Source organism: Culex pipiens, chromosome 1, assembly GCF_016801865.2.
Source record: "Culex pipiens pallens isolate TS chromosome 1, TS_CPP_V2, whole genome shotgun sequence".
Taxonomy (NCBI): domain Eukaryota; kingdom Metazoa; phylum Arthropoda; class Insecta; order Diptera; family Culicidae; genus Culex; species Culex pipiens.
Genome location: NC_068937.1, coordinates 121,595,188 through 121,611,599, shown reverse-complemented (window position 1 = coordinate 121,611,599; position 16,412 = coordinate 121,595,188). Strand labels below are relative to the sequence as shown.

Genomic DNA, 16,412 nt, shown 5'->3' with positions numbered 1-16,412 from the left:
AGAACAAAAAGAACTACCTGTTTTAAAAAACTTTTATTTATAAAATGCATATTACATCAGATCTCTCACAACATTTGTTCGCAATTATTTTTAAAAGGCACACAAGACTAGACCTCTTCCCATCAAATGATGTCGTTGGTTCGGTAGTTGGACTTTAGGCTCGATCCGGACTCGTACACGCAGTCGCCGGCGATCCACGTCGACAGCACCGTCAGCGAATCGTCCAGCACGACAAAGTCCGCGTCCGCACCGTACTCGAGCGTTCCCTTTTGCTGCTCGATTCCGAGGCAGCGAGCCGGATGGAGGGAGGCCGCCTCCAGGGCGTACTCGATGGAGCAATCTTGTAGAAAAAGAAGCAAAACAAAGTTTTTTAAAAGTTACACCACAAAAATCCCGAAGGCATCGAACCGCTTTCTCGATATCCCGCCAGAAAATACTAATTCTTTACCAGAGCATTGCTCCACCAAAACCGGAAATGGATTTTATTTATATTTTTTTATTTGTCTCAAACTATGTGGAGGCCTTCCCTATGACCAAAGAAGCCATTTTGTGTCATTGGTTCATTGGCTGTTCATACAAAAATGGTACGTAAATATTCGAAAATCTGTAACAATTTCAGGAATTTTTTGATCGATTTGGTGTCTTCGGCAATGTTGTAGGTACTCATGAAACTATTGGCACTACGCCCCCCGGGGCATGGCCTTCCTCTAACGTGGGATTTCTGCTCCAGCGCCTCTGACGAGACAGGAGAAACCGGGACCGACGTTTTACTTCACCATCCGATAGAAGCTCAGTGGATAAGGCGGGAATCGAACCCGCGTCTCATAGCATCATCGGGATCGGCAGCCGAAGCCGCTACCCCTGCGCCACGAGAACCACCAGGTACTCATGAAGACTATTAAAAAAATGGTACGCGGAAAAAAATTGCCGATTTTTAAATTAACTATTTTTTTACAGAAAATCAATTTCCCAAACAATTTTTTTTCCTTCAGTTTTCAATGTAAAATCAAATTTGCAATCGAAAAGTTCTCTACAGATCTTTTGGTGTGCACCGTTTTTACAGCCAGATAGCCACTTAAAATTTAATTTTAAATGAAAAATCCCGTTTTTCGATTTTTTCAAATAGTGTCCTAATTGTTCATTCTTGAAAATATTTTTTTCGAAAAGTTAAATAAAAAGGCATATTAAGAGACATTGAAGGTTGGACCTCTGGTTGCTGAAAAACAGCGAAATAAAAAAGAAACGAGAAAATTTAAGTTTTTTAAGTCTCATCCAAATATTCCCACATTGGTCCAACATTGAATTGTTGGAAAATGATTTTTTTTATTAAAAAGGACCAATAAGCTAAAGTTTCAATTTTGAGTCAGGGGTATTCAAAACACCCAGAAAGCAACAATTAAATTTTGTTATGGGACCTTTAAAATAAAAACTCCAGATTTGTAAAATTTTATGATCTTTTTAAAAAAATATTTTAAGCATTTTGGAATCAAGACAAACATTAAAAAGGGGCCAAACATTCAATATTACGCCCATTTGAAATGTTAGTCTTGATCCCAAAATTTGTAAAAAAAAATTTTCGAAATGATCAGAAAATTTCAAAACAAAATCATTTTTTAACATTTTTGGATAAGACTTTAATAACATCAATCAATTATTTGCTGTTTTTCAGCAACCAGAGGTCCAATCGTCATTGTCTCTTAGTCAATTTTATTGGAAATTTTCTGAACTTTTCGAAAAAAAAAAAAATTTGGGTTGGACAATTATAGACACTATTTTTTAAATCAAAAAACGAGAATTTTTCAGTTAAAATTAAACTTTAAGTGGCTATATCTTGAAAACGGTGCACTTATTTCGATTGCAAATTGGATTTTACATTAAAAACTGAAGTCAAAAAAATGGTTGGAGTAAAATTTCTATTGTTCCAAAAAATCATAACCCGGCGGCAATTTTTTTGTCCATACTATCTCTGGCTTAAACGCTGCGGTTTTTTGTTCCCAAAGACAGGTTAAAAACATTTCAAAAGTAAAAAAACCTGATTTAGGGAAATTTTTTTTTTGTGAAATAAAGTTAATTTGAAAACCGGCATTTTTTTCCGTGTACCTATTTCCTTCTGAATAGTCTTCATCAATACCTACAACTTTGCCGAAGACACCAAATCGATCAGATAATTTCTGCAAAAGTTACAGATTTTCGAATATTTACGTATTTACAAAGTTTGAGCCAAATAAAAAAAAATACAGAAAATAAAAATGGTCGAAATCGGCGGATTTCGTATAGAGAACTGGTCATATGCTCAGAGAGGAGATAATCTAACGAAATATCAGCGCGGCACTCTTTTAACCTGCACTACCACAGTTTGTCGTCAATTTGAATTTGGAATGGTGGAACTTGCTGTGTCTTTAATGTTTTGTAAACAACAACATTGCAAAATATTGTTAACAACATTGATAAGCAGTTTAATAAATGATCAAAACAATGCCGATTGTGAGTCAGCTGATAGCGACAGTGCCATTCGCGGTACTAGCCGTCTCGAGTGAGAGGGAGAGCAAAATAGAGAGTATTCAGTAGCGATTGGCGTGAAAGTGACAAACGGTAGGAAACGGTCAGAGCAGTTTTGCGTCGCGTTCGATTTCTGCTCGGTGCAATCAGGGCCCATGAATATATTTTTTTTAGATCTTAAATTAAACGAAGTTTTTTTTTACTGAAAATGTGCCAACAACTAGTTTCAATTAATGTTTTGGAGTATTTTCAATGTCTCTCTTTGTTACTCTCTTAAGAACTAAATAGATGAGCGCTACTTGCTCCTCAAATGTGATGATTTTTCGAATTTCGAAAATATTTTTTACAGAATAACCATAAATTATCCCACAAGTTTCGTTTTTGCAAACAAATATAATAAATCCACCTGACAATTTTCAGAAAAAAAACAACTTCAACTCAATACTCACTCGACGCTTTCTTGAAGAACCGAATGCACTCATCCATGGGGGCAATGCTGCCGCACAGAGTGTCCGTTCCGGCGACATACGCCCGACCCGCGCGCACCTCAATGTCAAACTGTCCTATGCGGTGGCGACCATCATTAAGGCCCATAGCCGAGATGGCATCCGTAACGAGAATCAATCCCTCGGGGTGCGTTTTGTAGGCGATTCTAAGCGCCGCCGGGTGAGTGTGAACACCATCGGAGATGATGCCAAAGTAGACAAGGGCATTCGGCGGGATTTTATCGGTCGTGAGGAGGCCAACTAGTCCGGGATCGCGGTGATGGAACTGGTAGATAAAAAGCGTTTTTGTTTAGGGTGATTGGCACACAACACGTGAACAAACTTACCGGCAACATCGCGTTGAACAGGTGCGTAATGAGCCGGGCTCCGTGCTGAACTGCTACCTCACCATCGCACAGGTTTGCCATTGAGTGACCTACGGAAACGGTGATGCCTCGATTGCTCAACTCACGAATCACTTCCGAGGCTCGTTCCTTTTCCGGTGCCAGCGTAATGATGCTGATGTTTTCGAGCGATCCGTACACATCCAGCGCCGTTTGGAAACCCTGGTCAAACTCCTTGATGCACTCCGGGGGGTGGGCTCCCTTTTTGTTGGTGTTAATAAACGGTCCCTCCACGTGGCACCCCAGAATGGTCGCCCCATGAGGACCTCCGGCTCGTTTTGGGATTTTTGGCAGCACGGTGTGATAGGTTTCCGGCGGAGAAGTCACCAGAGTGGGACAAAATGAGGTGACACCGTGGGCCAGCAAACCCTTGGCCACCTTGCGGACGCCGGCCTCAACGGAATCGACGTCGTAGGAAAAATCTACGCCGTAGCCACCTGTGAAAAGAAGGAATTAGCATTTGGTGTTGTACAAATTATCACTAAAATATTTTACACATTTTATTAAATAACCTGGATTTTTTTTAATTCAGCTGAAGGCAATTGATACAGATACAGCAAGTATTGTGGTAGGATTATTCTTCAAAGTAAGATTGTGAGTAGGAGAGTGCTCCAGATTCCTACATATATTTCTACCTTTGCCTCTGCTTTGAAAGTTGCACACTTACTCACTGTCTTTCGTGAAGGGGATTTATAAAGCTCTTTGAATATTATTATAATTGTTAAGCCTAACTGAGAGGTCTAAGTTAAAGCTGTGTTATTTTAATAGTAACCTTTACTCAATTCACCTTGAAAATGTCATATTTTAGAGCCACGAGGTTTATGATGTGATTGAGATACAGAAAAGGAACAATTCATAGTTTTGTTGGTCCGTGCCGGGGATTCCATTCTCGATATTTCGCATACGAGGCGGAACATTAACCACTGACTGAGCTACATGGTTCTGTCTATTTTTTTAGAAGCTCTTAAGTTAAAACACAGCCAATTATGTTAAATTGAAAAATCAATTAAAAAAGTTATGTTAACATAAAGCACTTGACATTTTTGGGCCGAAGAAAAAAAAATCTTTAAATATATTTTTTTTTTCAAAACTCGCTCGCTCACTCATCGCCGATCAAATCATTGCCGAATGAAGCGCACAATCATTCGTGAGCAAACGCGACTCGCTAGCTGCCAGCGATCTAGTCAATCGCGTTACACAGCGATACAAACACTTTGTGAATTTATCTGTCTACTCAAGGCCTGCTCAACATTTTCGGCAAAATTTTTCAATAATAATTGTTATTGTCATTTTCCATTTTTTATGAATCGGTTATCAGATGACCAGTTAACATAAGTTTGATCAAAATAAAAACAAAAAATTACAAGTAGTACATTCATTCAAAAATCAATCTGACCCGCGAACCGGACCAGTTTTCACATTAAACTTACATACAAACGACTTCGGAAAATATTTTTCTAAATCATCAAAGTCCGTTGACCAGAGTAAGAGACGAATATGCTCAGAGAGGTGAGAATCTAACTAAATATGGCAGATAATGGCATGTAAGGCTACCAACTCTTGATGAGCAAAAATCCGTACACTTTGCCGATATGACACCATGGTATAACAAAAACTGTCAAGGAATTATTTAGTTGAATTTGGGATTTGGGAATTAAAAAAAATGTGTTGTCCCATTAGTCCCTATTGAAATTTATAACATAAAGTAAAGCACATCAAAAGTTATGCTTAAAAAAACTGCTGCATATCAATTTCACAATTTGCAAAAAAGAGTGGTTTTTGCATGAAAACCAATATTCGAAAAACACATCAAATTTCCCTTTAAATGACATGTTCTAAAAAAAATTACTGTTGAGTAACACAAAATGTCAGAGTTTTTAAAACTTTTTTGTGATTTTTTCGATGCAAAATACGTTTTTTTCGGAATTTGGGTACGCCATCAATTCGGGCGTCCAATGGTCCAATTTTACATAAAAGTCTCTTGGACACAAAATTTCTATCTCATCACTGTTTCATGCTGCAAATTATTGAAAAACACCTCTTTTTTTCGCATGTTCAAAAATTAAAGGGGTCGTTCCACCCCTCCGTCACGAGATATCAAAAAACGGACGTCGGATTCGTGACCGGGGCCCCTTAGGACAAAGTTTCACGCAAATCGAAGAGGGGTCGGGGCAACTTTTCCCAATTTCGTGTGAGTTGGTAGAAAATTACCCATTCACAACAAACTTTTTTTTGTAAATTAAAATTTTCACAAGCTTTAGAAAGCCTTTGGATCTTTTAGTATGTTAAATATGATTTGTAACGAATTTCTAAAGAACAGTTACACAGAAAAAAAAGTTGAATTTTGGAATGTTGAAAATTTGGTAGGTTGAATATTACCTCTTTTTTGAGTAATATTACATAAAAATGTGTAAAAATGTGAACCTGATAAATATTCACAAAAACTGATGAAAATTCATCATTTTCTGGGGTAAAATTTATCATTTATTTTGCCACAAAATCTGTCACCATTTCCTGATGAATATTACCATAATTTTTTTTCTGTGTATTGATAATCAAAAATCGATTAAAACTATCGAAGTTATCCATTTAAAATCAAACTGAAAGTTAAATCAAAATGTCTAGTTAGCAAAAGCTTTGGCCAAATCAAAAGTAATTCAATTTAAATAAAAGTTCTTAAAATTCCGTACAAATCCTTATTATGCGAAAAATTCCGTACAAAAACTCCGGCCTGTAAAAAATCCGCGAAGAGGGTCGAAAATCCGTACGGTACGGAAAAATCCGTACAGTTGGTACACAGAAAAAATAATGTAAATTTGGAAGCTGTAATTTTGGAAGGTTGAATATTACCTCTTTTATGATGTAATTTTACCTCAATTTAGACCGAAAAAGTGACATTACACCAGAAAAGTGGTAAAATTTCACATTTCCAGAGGTAAAATTACACCTTTTTTCTGACAAAAAAGATGTACCCCTTCCCAGATGTAATATTACCATGATTTTTTTTTCTGTGCTATAGCCTTAGCGCATGGAGCAAATTGATGTTGTGTTATCATCAAAATTGCAAAATATTTTTGATAACATTGATTTCAGCAATTTAATAAATGATCACAACAAAGCCGATCACAGACTATTTTGAGTCAGCTTTGAGCGACATATCGCACAGAAAAAAAAAATCATGGTAATATTACATCTGGGAAGAGGTACATCTTTTATGTCAGAAAAAAGGTGTAATTTTACCTCTGGAAATGTGTAATTTTACCACTTTTCTGGTGTAATGTCACTTTTTCAGTCAAAATTGAGGTAAAATTATATCATAAAAGAGGTAAAATTCAACCTTCCAAAATTACAGCTTCCAAATTTACCTTATTTTTTACTGTGCGCAATCGACCTCTCTGGAGAGCAAATGATCGAAAGTTAGAATGGAATGTCAATTAATAAAATTGATCAATTTTTAACTCTCTTCTAGAAAGTTTCCTCAACCCGATAAAATGTTCTTGTCGATAAGATATTTTATGGGTTTTGATTCAAGGAATAACTTTGTAGGACATCGCAAAGCGCTAGGAATTGATCTTGAAAAGATACAGGTTATTTTTTTGAGCATTTTATTAAATTTTTCCAAAAACGTAAACTCCAAAAAACATTTTGCATCTTTTTGGGATCAATTTCTAGCTCTTTGCAATGTTCTACAAAGTTGTTCCACGGAAACCTAAGAAACCAAAAAAATGGAAAACTTGATAGGGATTTGGGATTTTTTTTCCAGGAAGATGTAAAAAGTTACAATTCTTCACAGTAAATTTATTAAAGTTCCATGCTAACTTCAGATCAAAACAGGAGCAACTAAACCTTAACCAAACGAGCTCAAATTTTCAGGCTTCAGGGTTATAGTAATTTATTTTCAATTAAATTTGTGTTTTTATTAGAATTTAGCAGTTCTGTTCCAGGATGTTACATTTGCAATTCAGAGATTTGGAGAACCTTTCAACTGAGATCAATTTATAAGCCTTTGAGAAAAAACCCTATCTATGGTCATAGTAATTTAAAAATACGATTGAACCACGCTATTGTACATGTTCCCTTCTGAAACTTAAATGATTCCTTGAAAACAAAAAAAAAAAACCTCACATACCATTGATCTGCAAATCGATGAAACCCGGCGCCAGGATCGCTCCCCCGCAGTCCACCTGCACGTGCGCCTGCTGCTTCTCGTCGAAAAACACCTTCTCCGGGTCGATCACCTTCCCGGCCCGCACCCACAGATCGTCCACCACCAATTGATGGTTTCGCAGCAGGCGACAGTTCCGAAATTGGGTTAATTTTAAGGTCATGGCTTTCGCTTGCTGGCTTGCTCACTCACTCGCATTCACTTGAACAACTTTTGTTATTGCACTATCGTAAATGTGAAGATTAGTGATAAGATAACTTGGTTGTGATTCCTCTGTTTTTATTGGCGCTAATCGATAGCACTTCTGTATATTGTGTTCAATATCTCTTCACTCAACTCAATACCAAGCTGGAATGAACTCAGACGGAATTAACTACTGAACTGAAGGCGATGGCCAATTTTGCATTTGTTTTATATAAATTGGAAGGTCGCACTCGCATATGTATGCTCTCCTAGCCGACTGACTGGAGCTCACTCAATACTGTATTGCGAAGAGTAAGTCATCAAGTGCGATTCTCGTTCTCCTGCTGTTTTTCGAAGTATGTTAAAATGTTGATAACAAAAAGTGTGTCACTGTGCGATGATGGGAACGAAGAGCGATTCTGTTGCCGATAAGGAAACAAAAACTAGAATAGATAGGCCCACACTTTACGGTTTAGAACGAAAATCAGCTGATCGTGTTACGGAAGAACCGCACACAAAGTACGATAAGTTACGATTGATAAAACACGGCTCAATCCCGCAACAACAGCGGGGTGTAAATACTCTTTGTGTGTAAAGTGCTGGGAGGACTCGACGATTCTGTTTACCGACGAACGCTTCTCCTCATACCTACGACTTGTTCGAGGGGGTGAAACATCGTGCTCGGCTTCGTCACTGCTTTACAAATAAGGCTCTCACGAACACATGCACGAAAGCGTGGACTTTACTTGCATTATGCATTGCTGGTATTAGGACGCATAAGTACATGTTTTGGCTAAGATGTAAGCAGGTTAATATTAATATTATTGTATTTTAATATTAAAACAAAACAAAAAAAAAACAAGTAGGGGAAATATGCCCATTTTAAGCCTAATAAGCGATCGTGTTTGAATGATGCTGGATAATCTGGATTGTTCCTTGAAATTCACTAAAACCAAGTACACCAACCAGTAGAGAAACTTTTTGTGTATATTCCTGTTTATTTTTACTTTTGATCAAAGTTATGCTATTCCTTTTACAAGCATTTAAAAAAAATGTTTCAAAAATGCATTCTATTCAGTCGAGTGCATTGGGCCACGCCCATTTTTCTATTTTCAGCATAGTTCTTTTTTTCTTCCAGCGCTCTTTTGGGTCTGCTTAGTGCTGCCAAAATTGATGAAATTTTAAGCGAACACTCACGAAAAGTAGCATTTATAGCGAAAGTTTCCTGGCAGCACTTGCTCACTCCAACAGGCGCTGCACCAGCATGTTGGTGATGTTGGTGGCCACCCTTTGTTCTTTATTTGCCTTCGCTTCTCGCTCGGGTTTCTTCAGCCTTCGATTGGAATGGGTATTCAAAATTCAAACGTCAGAAGACTTAGCGCGTTTGTTTTTTTGATGGTGCTTGCTAATTATTTAGATTTTTCGGGATTATTTTTCAAGTGAGTGGCTAACTAATGTGCAATAGAACTTGTTGCCGGTAGTAGGAAGCAATTTTATATCTTAAGCGCTTTGAAATCGTTAGCGCAAGTGAAAAGATATTGATGGCGCCTTTCGATAAGGGGTTACATATTTGTAAATCGACAAAAAAGTCAGAGGTTGGTGTGAACACACACTTAATTTTATTTGAAATCTGTTTTCATGGCATTAAAATATACATTTTCATCTATTATCAAAACAAATTTGAAGACATTTGGTTGTATCATTGCCGAGATATTGCTATTTGAAATTAGCAGTTTCAAAAAACGGGGGCCACGATATCTCAACACTGCCTTGACTAAATAGGCTCCAAATTTTGGTGAAGACTCGTTAAACTGGTCCTGTTTGCATGACGAAGGCCGATTTTCAAAAAACTTATTTTAAAAAAAGATAAAAATATTTTTTTGTTTTTCATTTTAAAAATTGTTAGTTCTTGATTTTGTATTTTTTAGAAATGCAAAATTTCAAAAACGGGCTTCGTCATGCACACAAGCTAAGTCTTGAGAGTCTTCACCCTGAATTTCAGCCATTTTGGTGCATTCCATCTCGAGATATCGTGGCACCCGTAAATCAACTCGATGTTTCGAGAAAAACGCTCAGAATGTTTAGCAGTCCGCTTTGCGCACGCCAAAATGTTGATCTTAAAATCGTCTCTAACTCAGTTTAATCATGTAATATCTTCATGAAACTTTCAGGGGTAATTGAAAATCATCTTTTTAGTGGATTAATCAATTTTCTGTTATATGAAATTTTGTGATTTTCTAAATGTATATGAAATTTTGTGATTTTCTAAATGTATGTAACCCCTTAAGAAGTTAACCTCTCATCTTGCGTGTGGATGTGTGTGCCACCAAAATGATGAGAAATGGTCTCGCAAAATAGAAATTATGATCAAAAGTGCATTAAATTTGATCTTTTTGGCCAGTAAATGGCATAAATTTGCGTGCTTACTCGAGGCGGTGCTGTTGCTGGTAAGTTTATAGCCTAAATAGTATTTTTGGAGCTTTAATCGAGCATCAAACTCTCCATATGACGAAGATAGGTGTTTGATTAGAAAGGGTATATTTCCCCTATATTGTAGCAAAAGATAAATTTATCCCCTGTAACTCAACCTTCGGGTGCGATTAAAATATTCGTCAAAAATTAATTCAACAAAATTTTGATCTTACAAACCAATCAAAAAGGAAATAATCAATCCTGAGCCGTATTGTTCAACAGATTTTGAATTGTGGTAGAAAAAATCTACCGCGGTAAATCAAAATCACTTCCACAATACAGTTCTGGTTTATGCTTCTCCATTAATGGAGTACCTACCGGATTTGAGTAAGAGAAATGACAGTTCTGCCATTAAAAAAATACAATAAAATGCCAGTGTCCTAATGAAAATGTGCAGACAAATTGTTGGTCTGTGTCTTCAAAAATCATTGGAAAGAAGAACTCTTGTATTTTTTTTCTGTTTGAGTGCTATTTGCATTGAAAATCTATCTATAGTCTACAGGTGTAAAATTTTAATATACTCTACTGTCATTCTACGCCAGGACCAGGACCAAACCATGCCCCTTGACTGTTAAAATTATGAATAATATCACATTCGAAACATTTGGTCTTTTGAGCAAAATACAGTTGAGCAATTTTGAGGAAATCCCGAAAATACGGTCATTTTCAAACGGAAGTTTACGGATGCGGATGTGTATAAGTTTACCGCTGATGGCCAGCATTGGAATTATGTTCTTAAAATTAAAAAAAAAAAAGCTTTCTAGAACACCTGGAGCTCCACCTTCATTTTTATAAAGCTTTTGTTTTTATGGCACCACTTGAAGGCTGGAATCGAAAAAGCTTTTGCCGGGCGCCATCGATTGCTTAGACCCACAACCCCGTGCGAAATGTAAAGCCTGATCGGCCAAACTTTATTCAACAACTGATCGGGTCCTACATTTCTTACAGAGTTATTTCTAACGATCCAACAAATCTTTTTCAAATTATGAAATTATTTATTTTTCACACTTGCAAAACTGTAAAAAATGCAGGGATATTTTCCGGTTGCAATTCAATTTAAGATTTTTTGGCCAAATATGTGTAGAAGCTAGTTTTTCTCTGTTTAAAAATAGTGACATTGAAGGTAAGCAGCATAATGCTTTATCACATACAAGAAAAAAGGAGATGTTCGGATAAATTTACTTACAGTTTACTATTGGCAGACAACTTTTATTCAATCAGCTAAACCTTACCTTACACACTCCTTACCGATTGATATCTTCCGACGTCAGCGTCATCGTTTCCTCCTCGCTGTCACTGGACACCTGAACCACGTTCATCCGTTCCAACGCTTCCTTCGACTTCTTGTTCTTTTTGTTGCGATTTTTCTTCTTCTTAGCGGCCGACTTTTCCAGTTCCTCTACCGCATCATCCTCCGGAATCCACTGTTCTGCCCCGCTTGCGACCTTTGGCATGAGAACGGCCGAATTCTCCGCTAACTCAACAACACTTTCATCTTGCTCCATCGGTTCATCCGCCGGCTCGTCTCCATTCTCTTGCTGTTCATCTGCCTCGTCAATTTCACTCTCCACTTCCGGTGCTTCATCTTCTTCTTGGTCATCACCCTCGTCCTGGTTGGTTTTGTCGAGCTTAAATCGCTTCAACCGGATGTGCAGCCGATCCTGGGCTAGAGCGGTGATTTCGTTCAAGCGAATGCACTCGCTAAACCCAATGGGAATATTTTTCTTCCGCTTCTCGGTGTCCTCCTGGATGGCGTCCTTAATTTTTTGCACGATCGTTCGGGCCCGTTTAGCACCCTTGGCAGCCGTTTTCAGCAACAGATCAGAACTTGTAAGTGTGATCCCTCCCAGGTGAATTCCACAAAGTTCCCCGTACGAGTTCATTCCAAACACAATCTTCGCTTCCGCAACTCGCTCTTCCAAATACGTCGGATCGGCAACGGCCAGTTTGCCTTTGTTGAAAATTCCGTAACTGACGCAGATTGGAAAGTGGTTGATGCCGATCGGAATGGGATCCCGCTCGTAAATCGTATGAATCACGACTTCCTCACCATTGAGACTAACATCCGGCCGTTTAAAGTGGGCCAGCGCCGTCAAAGCCGCAATACTAGCGCAATCAATAACGTTCCCCTCGTGGTTCAACACATTTATGTCCACCCGCAGATTCCAGACCTTCTCGTCCGCCACCAAGCAGAGCGATTCCAAATCAACGCACCCCGAGTCCTTAATAGCTCGTTCCAGGATCCGATTCAGCTGCACACCGACCTCGGACATTCGGCCAGCCTCGAAGTGGGGCGCTGCCATCGGCCCAAGTTCTACGTTGATAAACAGCGTGCCCTCATTAGGTCGAGTTGCCCGCGGCGTAACAACCTCACAGCTGACCTGGGCCAGCACGCGAGTTTCTCCCAGCGACACATGTACGCTGCCCCACTCGGAACCGAAATTTAGCCGGAGCTTACGGAACTCGTCCAACGAACGACCGTCAACGCGCTGCAAAAACGACGAAGGTTAGTGATTGATTCAGAGGGATTTTCGGTCGAAGCAATTACCACTGACTCCAGTACCGCTTTTTGAACGAAGTTCTTTTCGCTGATAGATATGACGCGTTCTTTCATCGTAAATCCACAAAATTATAATAAAGTTTTAAGAAAAGATTCGATGGCCATACGAACGTGCAATATTTTTGTTTACATGAATCGCGCGTGTCGTAGAGAACTGTCAAAGATACGCCGAAAGGAAAGGGATTCCGACAGTTGACAGAACATCGACCAAATTACGTCAGAACGAGTCTCATACACTGTAACTGGAAATCGCACTTGGCTGAGTTTGTTTTCCCACTTTTTCGTACGTTTTTTTCAGTCCAAAGTTACTTCAGTTGCGAATTCACTCAAATCTGATAGATAACCCCTTTACTCATTTGATGGTATCAACAGCCCCACCAATTTAGTGTTTAAATTTCGCAAATGTTAGTGCGCGATTGAGGTGGAATGACCCATATACTAAAGCTTGCGCAGGAATCTGGTCAAGCTGGGAAAATAATCACGTTACTGAACAAAGTGCCCAAAATTCGACATTCTGGGTAAAATGTACGGTATTAGAGTGTAACAAAAATGATTTTTTGGCGGACATTCAAGGGCTGGTTCCGGTGGGCGTACTGATCCCAAATCCCAAATATGAGCTTGATTGGACGTAACAGGGAGCTGGCGCTCCGCCCTTTAATTTTAAATGGGATTTAAACCGTAAAAATATTTTTTTTTAAAAATGTTTATTTTTGTGGCTTTTTGGCCACCAATGCGTTTACCAAAAACATCACTGGCGTGTAGGCCAGATCCTGCACATGTTTTGATATACCTCAAGCCGTTTCTTGACCTCTTTTCTTGGGAGATGCGCTGGTTGGTCACTTTTTCGTTTGATACTTTTTTAGTTTGTATGTACCCCGTTGGTTGGTCAAAGTCAAATTACAAAGTGACGAACTGTCACTTTTGACACGGCGATCACGCACACTATTTAAACAAATGTTTGAGAGTGTGTGTGAAATCCGTGTAAAATGGATGTCAAACTAAAAAGTGACCCCATTCGTTTGACTACACATGGTGTCAAACCATCGGGGTTTAAGTGTATAGCAAAAGGGATACCCTATTCATTTGCGTCCAATTTACGCCGTTTTGAAAAGTTACAATGTAAATTCAAGGACGGAACGCCATCTCGTGTTACGTCCAATTAAGTTCATATTCGGGAATTGGGCTCAGTACGCCCGCCGTGAATGACGCAAAAAGTTATTTTATTTCAAACTAGTGCAAACAGTTTTATGCAAATCCAAATATCAAACGCGTAGTGAGTTAACAATGCAATGGCCATGATGAGTTTCCAATCGTTCAAATTAACCGTTCAATTGCTTATTGATGGACTTGAAAAGAGATTCACGTCTACTTGTCTGTGGTAAAATACACTCAAATGTAATAAATATTGCCTTAAAACCCATTCCTGAGTGTAGTCATGTTACTCTGTGGTAAAGTCGTTTTTGACGGAAACAGAGTGATTTTGGTTAAAGTTGTGCATGATTTTGGTACAAAGAAAACAAAGTCACCCCTACCAAGTAACGTTCAATTTTTTTTTCTGCCAATTTGTAAAACCCAATCTCACTCCACTTTCAAAAATATTATGATAATGAATCAATTTTACAGCGCAAAGTTTAAAAACGTGCAAAACAACGAAAAATTGTCTAAAAAATATGATAAAAAAAATAAGCATAGTAAGTAAAATATTAAAATTGTGGGTTTAAGAATAGACTTAGCACAATGAAATAAAATAAACAAGACAAATGTTTATAAAACGCTTAAAAATAAGAGAAGAAAAAAACGAAAGAATTTAAAAGCCGGGTAATCAATATCACCCCAGCTTACGGTACGGTCACTTTACAGTCCAGAATCCATTTAAGATTTAAATATTGAGCTAAACATGTCTAAAGTATTGGTCCAATCCGCACAAGACGATTTGTTTTTTGAACACATTAAAATTCAAAATAAAAGATGATGTCAAACCATCGGAGTATACACCAAAATGTGTCAATCGGTAAAGAGACCAACCACCGAGGTTTGAGTGAAATTGATTTTCCAATAAAAAAAGTTCTGTTTCATGTTTCATGGTAACAAAATAGTGAAATTGAAAACGTATTCAAAAAAAGCATGGCGCTCAAAAGCGCATGTTCTCAACAAGGCTGCCGAGCAAGAAAACGGAAAAATAAATAAAAAGTTGCTGTTTGTCTCTAAAAATAATCTTTCGCAGTTTTCTGGAAACTAAACGTTGCCTTCGCATATTGTGGACCCCATTTGCTGCTCACACTTTGAGGTTATGTACAGCGCCAGTGTGTTCCACAAAAAATGGACGACACCCACTTGTTTTTCCAATTCATTGGGGTTTTTTTTCCAAACGGAAATTCGACACACGTTGCGGCGCTACAAATTAGCAAACAACCTAGAAATGTTGGGCGAAATTTACTAGACCAGAGTGTGTCCCTTTTGGAGGAGGTTGATTTCTGGCTTATTTGAAAAGTGAATTACACGCCTCAACGGAGGGACATGACAAATTTTCGCTCGACTGCTGCAATGTGGGTAAATATTGTGTGGAAAATCTGATTTCAGTGTTCCAAATCGTCGAGAATATCCTCCCGATCTACGAACTTGCATAAATAAGCAGTGTAGAAACCCCTCTAATATATACAACACATCGAGTCGCGCACGTAAAACGCACGAAATTTCTCATTCCTTCACGGTGACTAAGAGCGAACGAGCGAATCTAAAATTAAAAATAGTACATAGAGCAGCCGCAGCCAAAAAGTTTTACAGAAATAATTTCGTTTTCTGGTTTGTGTGGACGTTTCATTCGCTGTGTGCATAAGGTGGGATCGTGTGTGCACTGAAAGCATTTTCAGTATGAATTTCATAAAAGATAACACAATTATTAAATTTTCAGTTTTTTTTGGAACAATTTATCTGATTTTTGTAACAATTCTGGATAAAAAAAAAAACAATATTATTTCTTCAGTGTGGCCAAATGCACATGAGTCGCACAAAATAAGATCACTTCAGATCGAGTGATTTGGTGGTTTGTCAGAGCCAAAATATTGGCTCAGGTTGGCCCCAGGTTCAGATGCTGATCAATCAAATCCTCACGTAACCTGTCTTAAGAAGATTATGCACTAGAGTGTAAGAAAAATGCCTTTTTGGCGGGCATTCAAGGGTTTGTTCCGGTGGGCATACTAAGCCCTAATCCAAAATATGAGCTTGATTGAACGTAACAGGAGCTGGCGCTCCGCCCTTCAATTTTAAATGGGATTTAACCCGTAAAAAAGATTTTAAAAAATTTACTTTTTGAGGCATTTTGGCCACTGAAGCGTTTATTTTCGACATCATTGGCGTGTAGGCCATTTGATTTTGCCGGGGCCGATGATAAACTTTGAAGGTCTGTACCGAGCTCCAGGGTGCTCCAAATTTCAATGTTATATATACCAAAAGATGCGCAAGGATCTGGCCTACACGCCAATGATATTGAAAATAAACACTTCAGTGGCCAAAATGCCTCAAAAAGTGACATTTTTGAAAAAAAAAATTACGGGTTAAATCCCATTTAAAATTGAATTGCGGAGCGCCAGCTCCTGTTACGTCCAATCAAGCTCATATTTTGGATTTGGGCTTAGTATGCCCAC

General features: G+C 38.3%; 2 protein-coding genes across 2 annotated transcripts; both read right to left on the bottom strand.

The window, feature by feature from the left end:
* Window positions 1-14: 14 nt before the first annotated feature.
* Window positions 15-8,192, bottom strand: LOC120423835 (N-acetylglucosamine-6-phosphate deacetylase). Its single transcript, XM_039587780.2, has 5 exons — window positions 8,029-8,192; window positions 7,518-7,901; window positions 3,332-3,825; window positions 2,949-3,270; window positions 15-340 (listed from the first exon to the last, which is right to left on the bottom strand). The coding sequence occupies exons 2-5, from the start codon at window positions 7,714-7,716 to the stop codon at window positions 123-125; spliced, it is 1,233 nt and encodes a 410-aa protein (XP_039443714.1). The 5' UTR covers window positions 7,717-7,901; window positions 8,029-8,192; the 3' UTR covers window positions 15-122.
* Window positions 8,193-11,409: 3,217 nt separating this feature from the next.
* LOC120423851 (uncharacterized) lies at window positions 11,410-12,932 on the bottom strand. Its single transcript, XM_039587802.2, has 2 exons — window positions 12,757-12,932; window positions 11,410-12,697 (listed from the first exon to the last, which is right to left on the bottom strand). The coding sequence occupies exons 1-2, from the start codon at window positions 12,820-12,822 to the stop codon at window positions 11,453-11,455; spliced, it is 1,311 nt and encodes a 436-aa protein (XP_039443736.1). The 5' UTR covers window positions 12,823-12,932; the 3' UTR covers window positions 11,410-11,452.
* Between the last annotated feature and the right edge of the window lie 3,480 nt (window positions 12,933-16,412).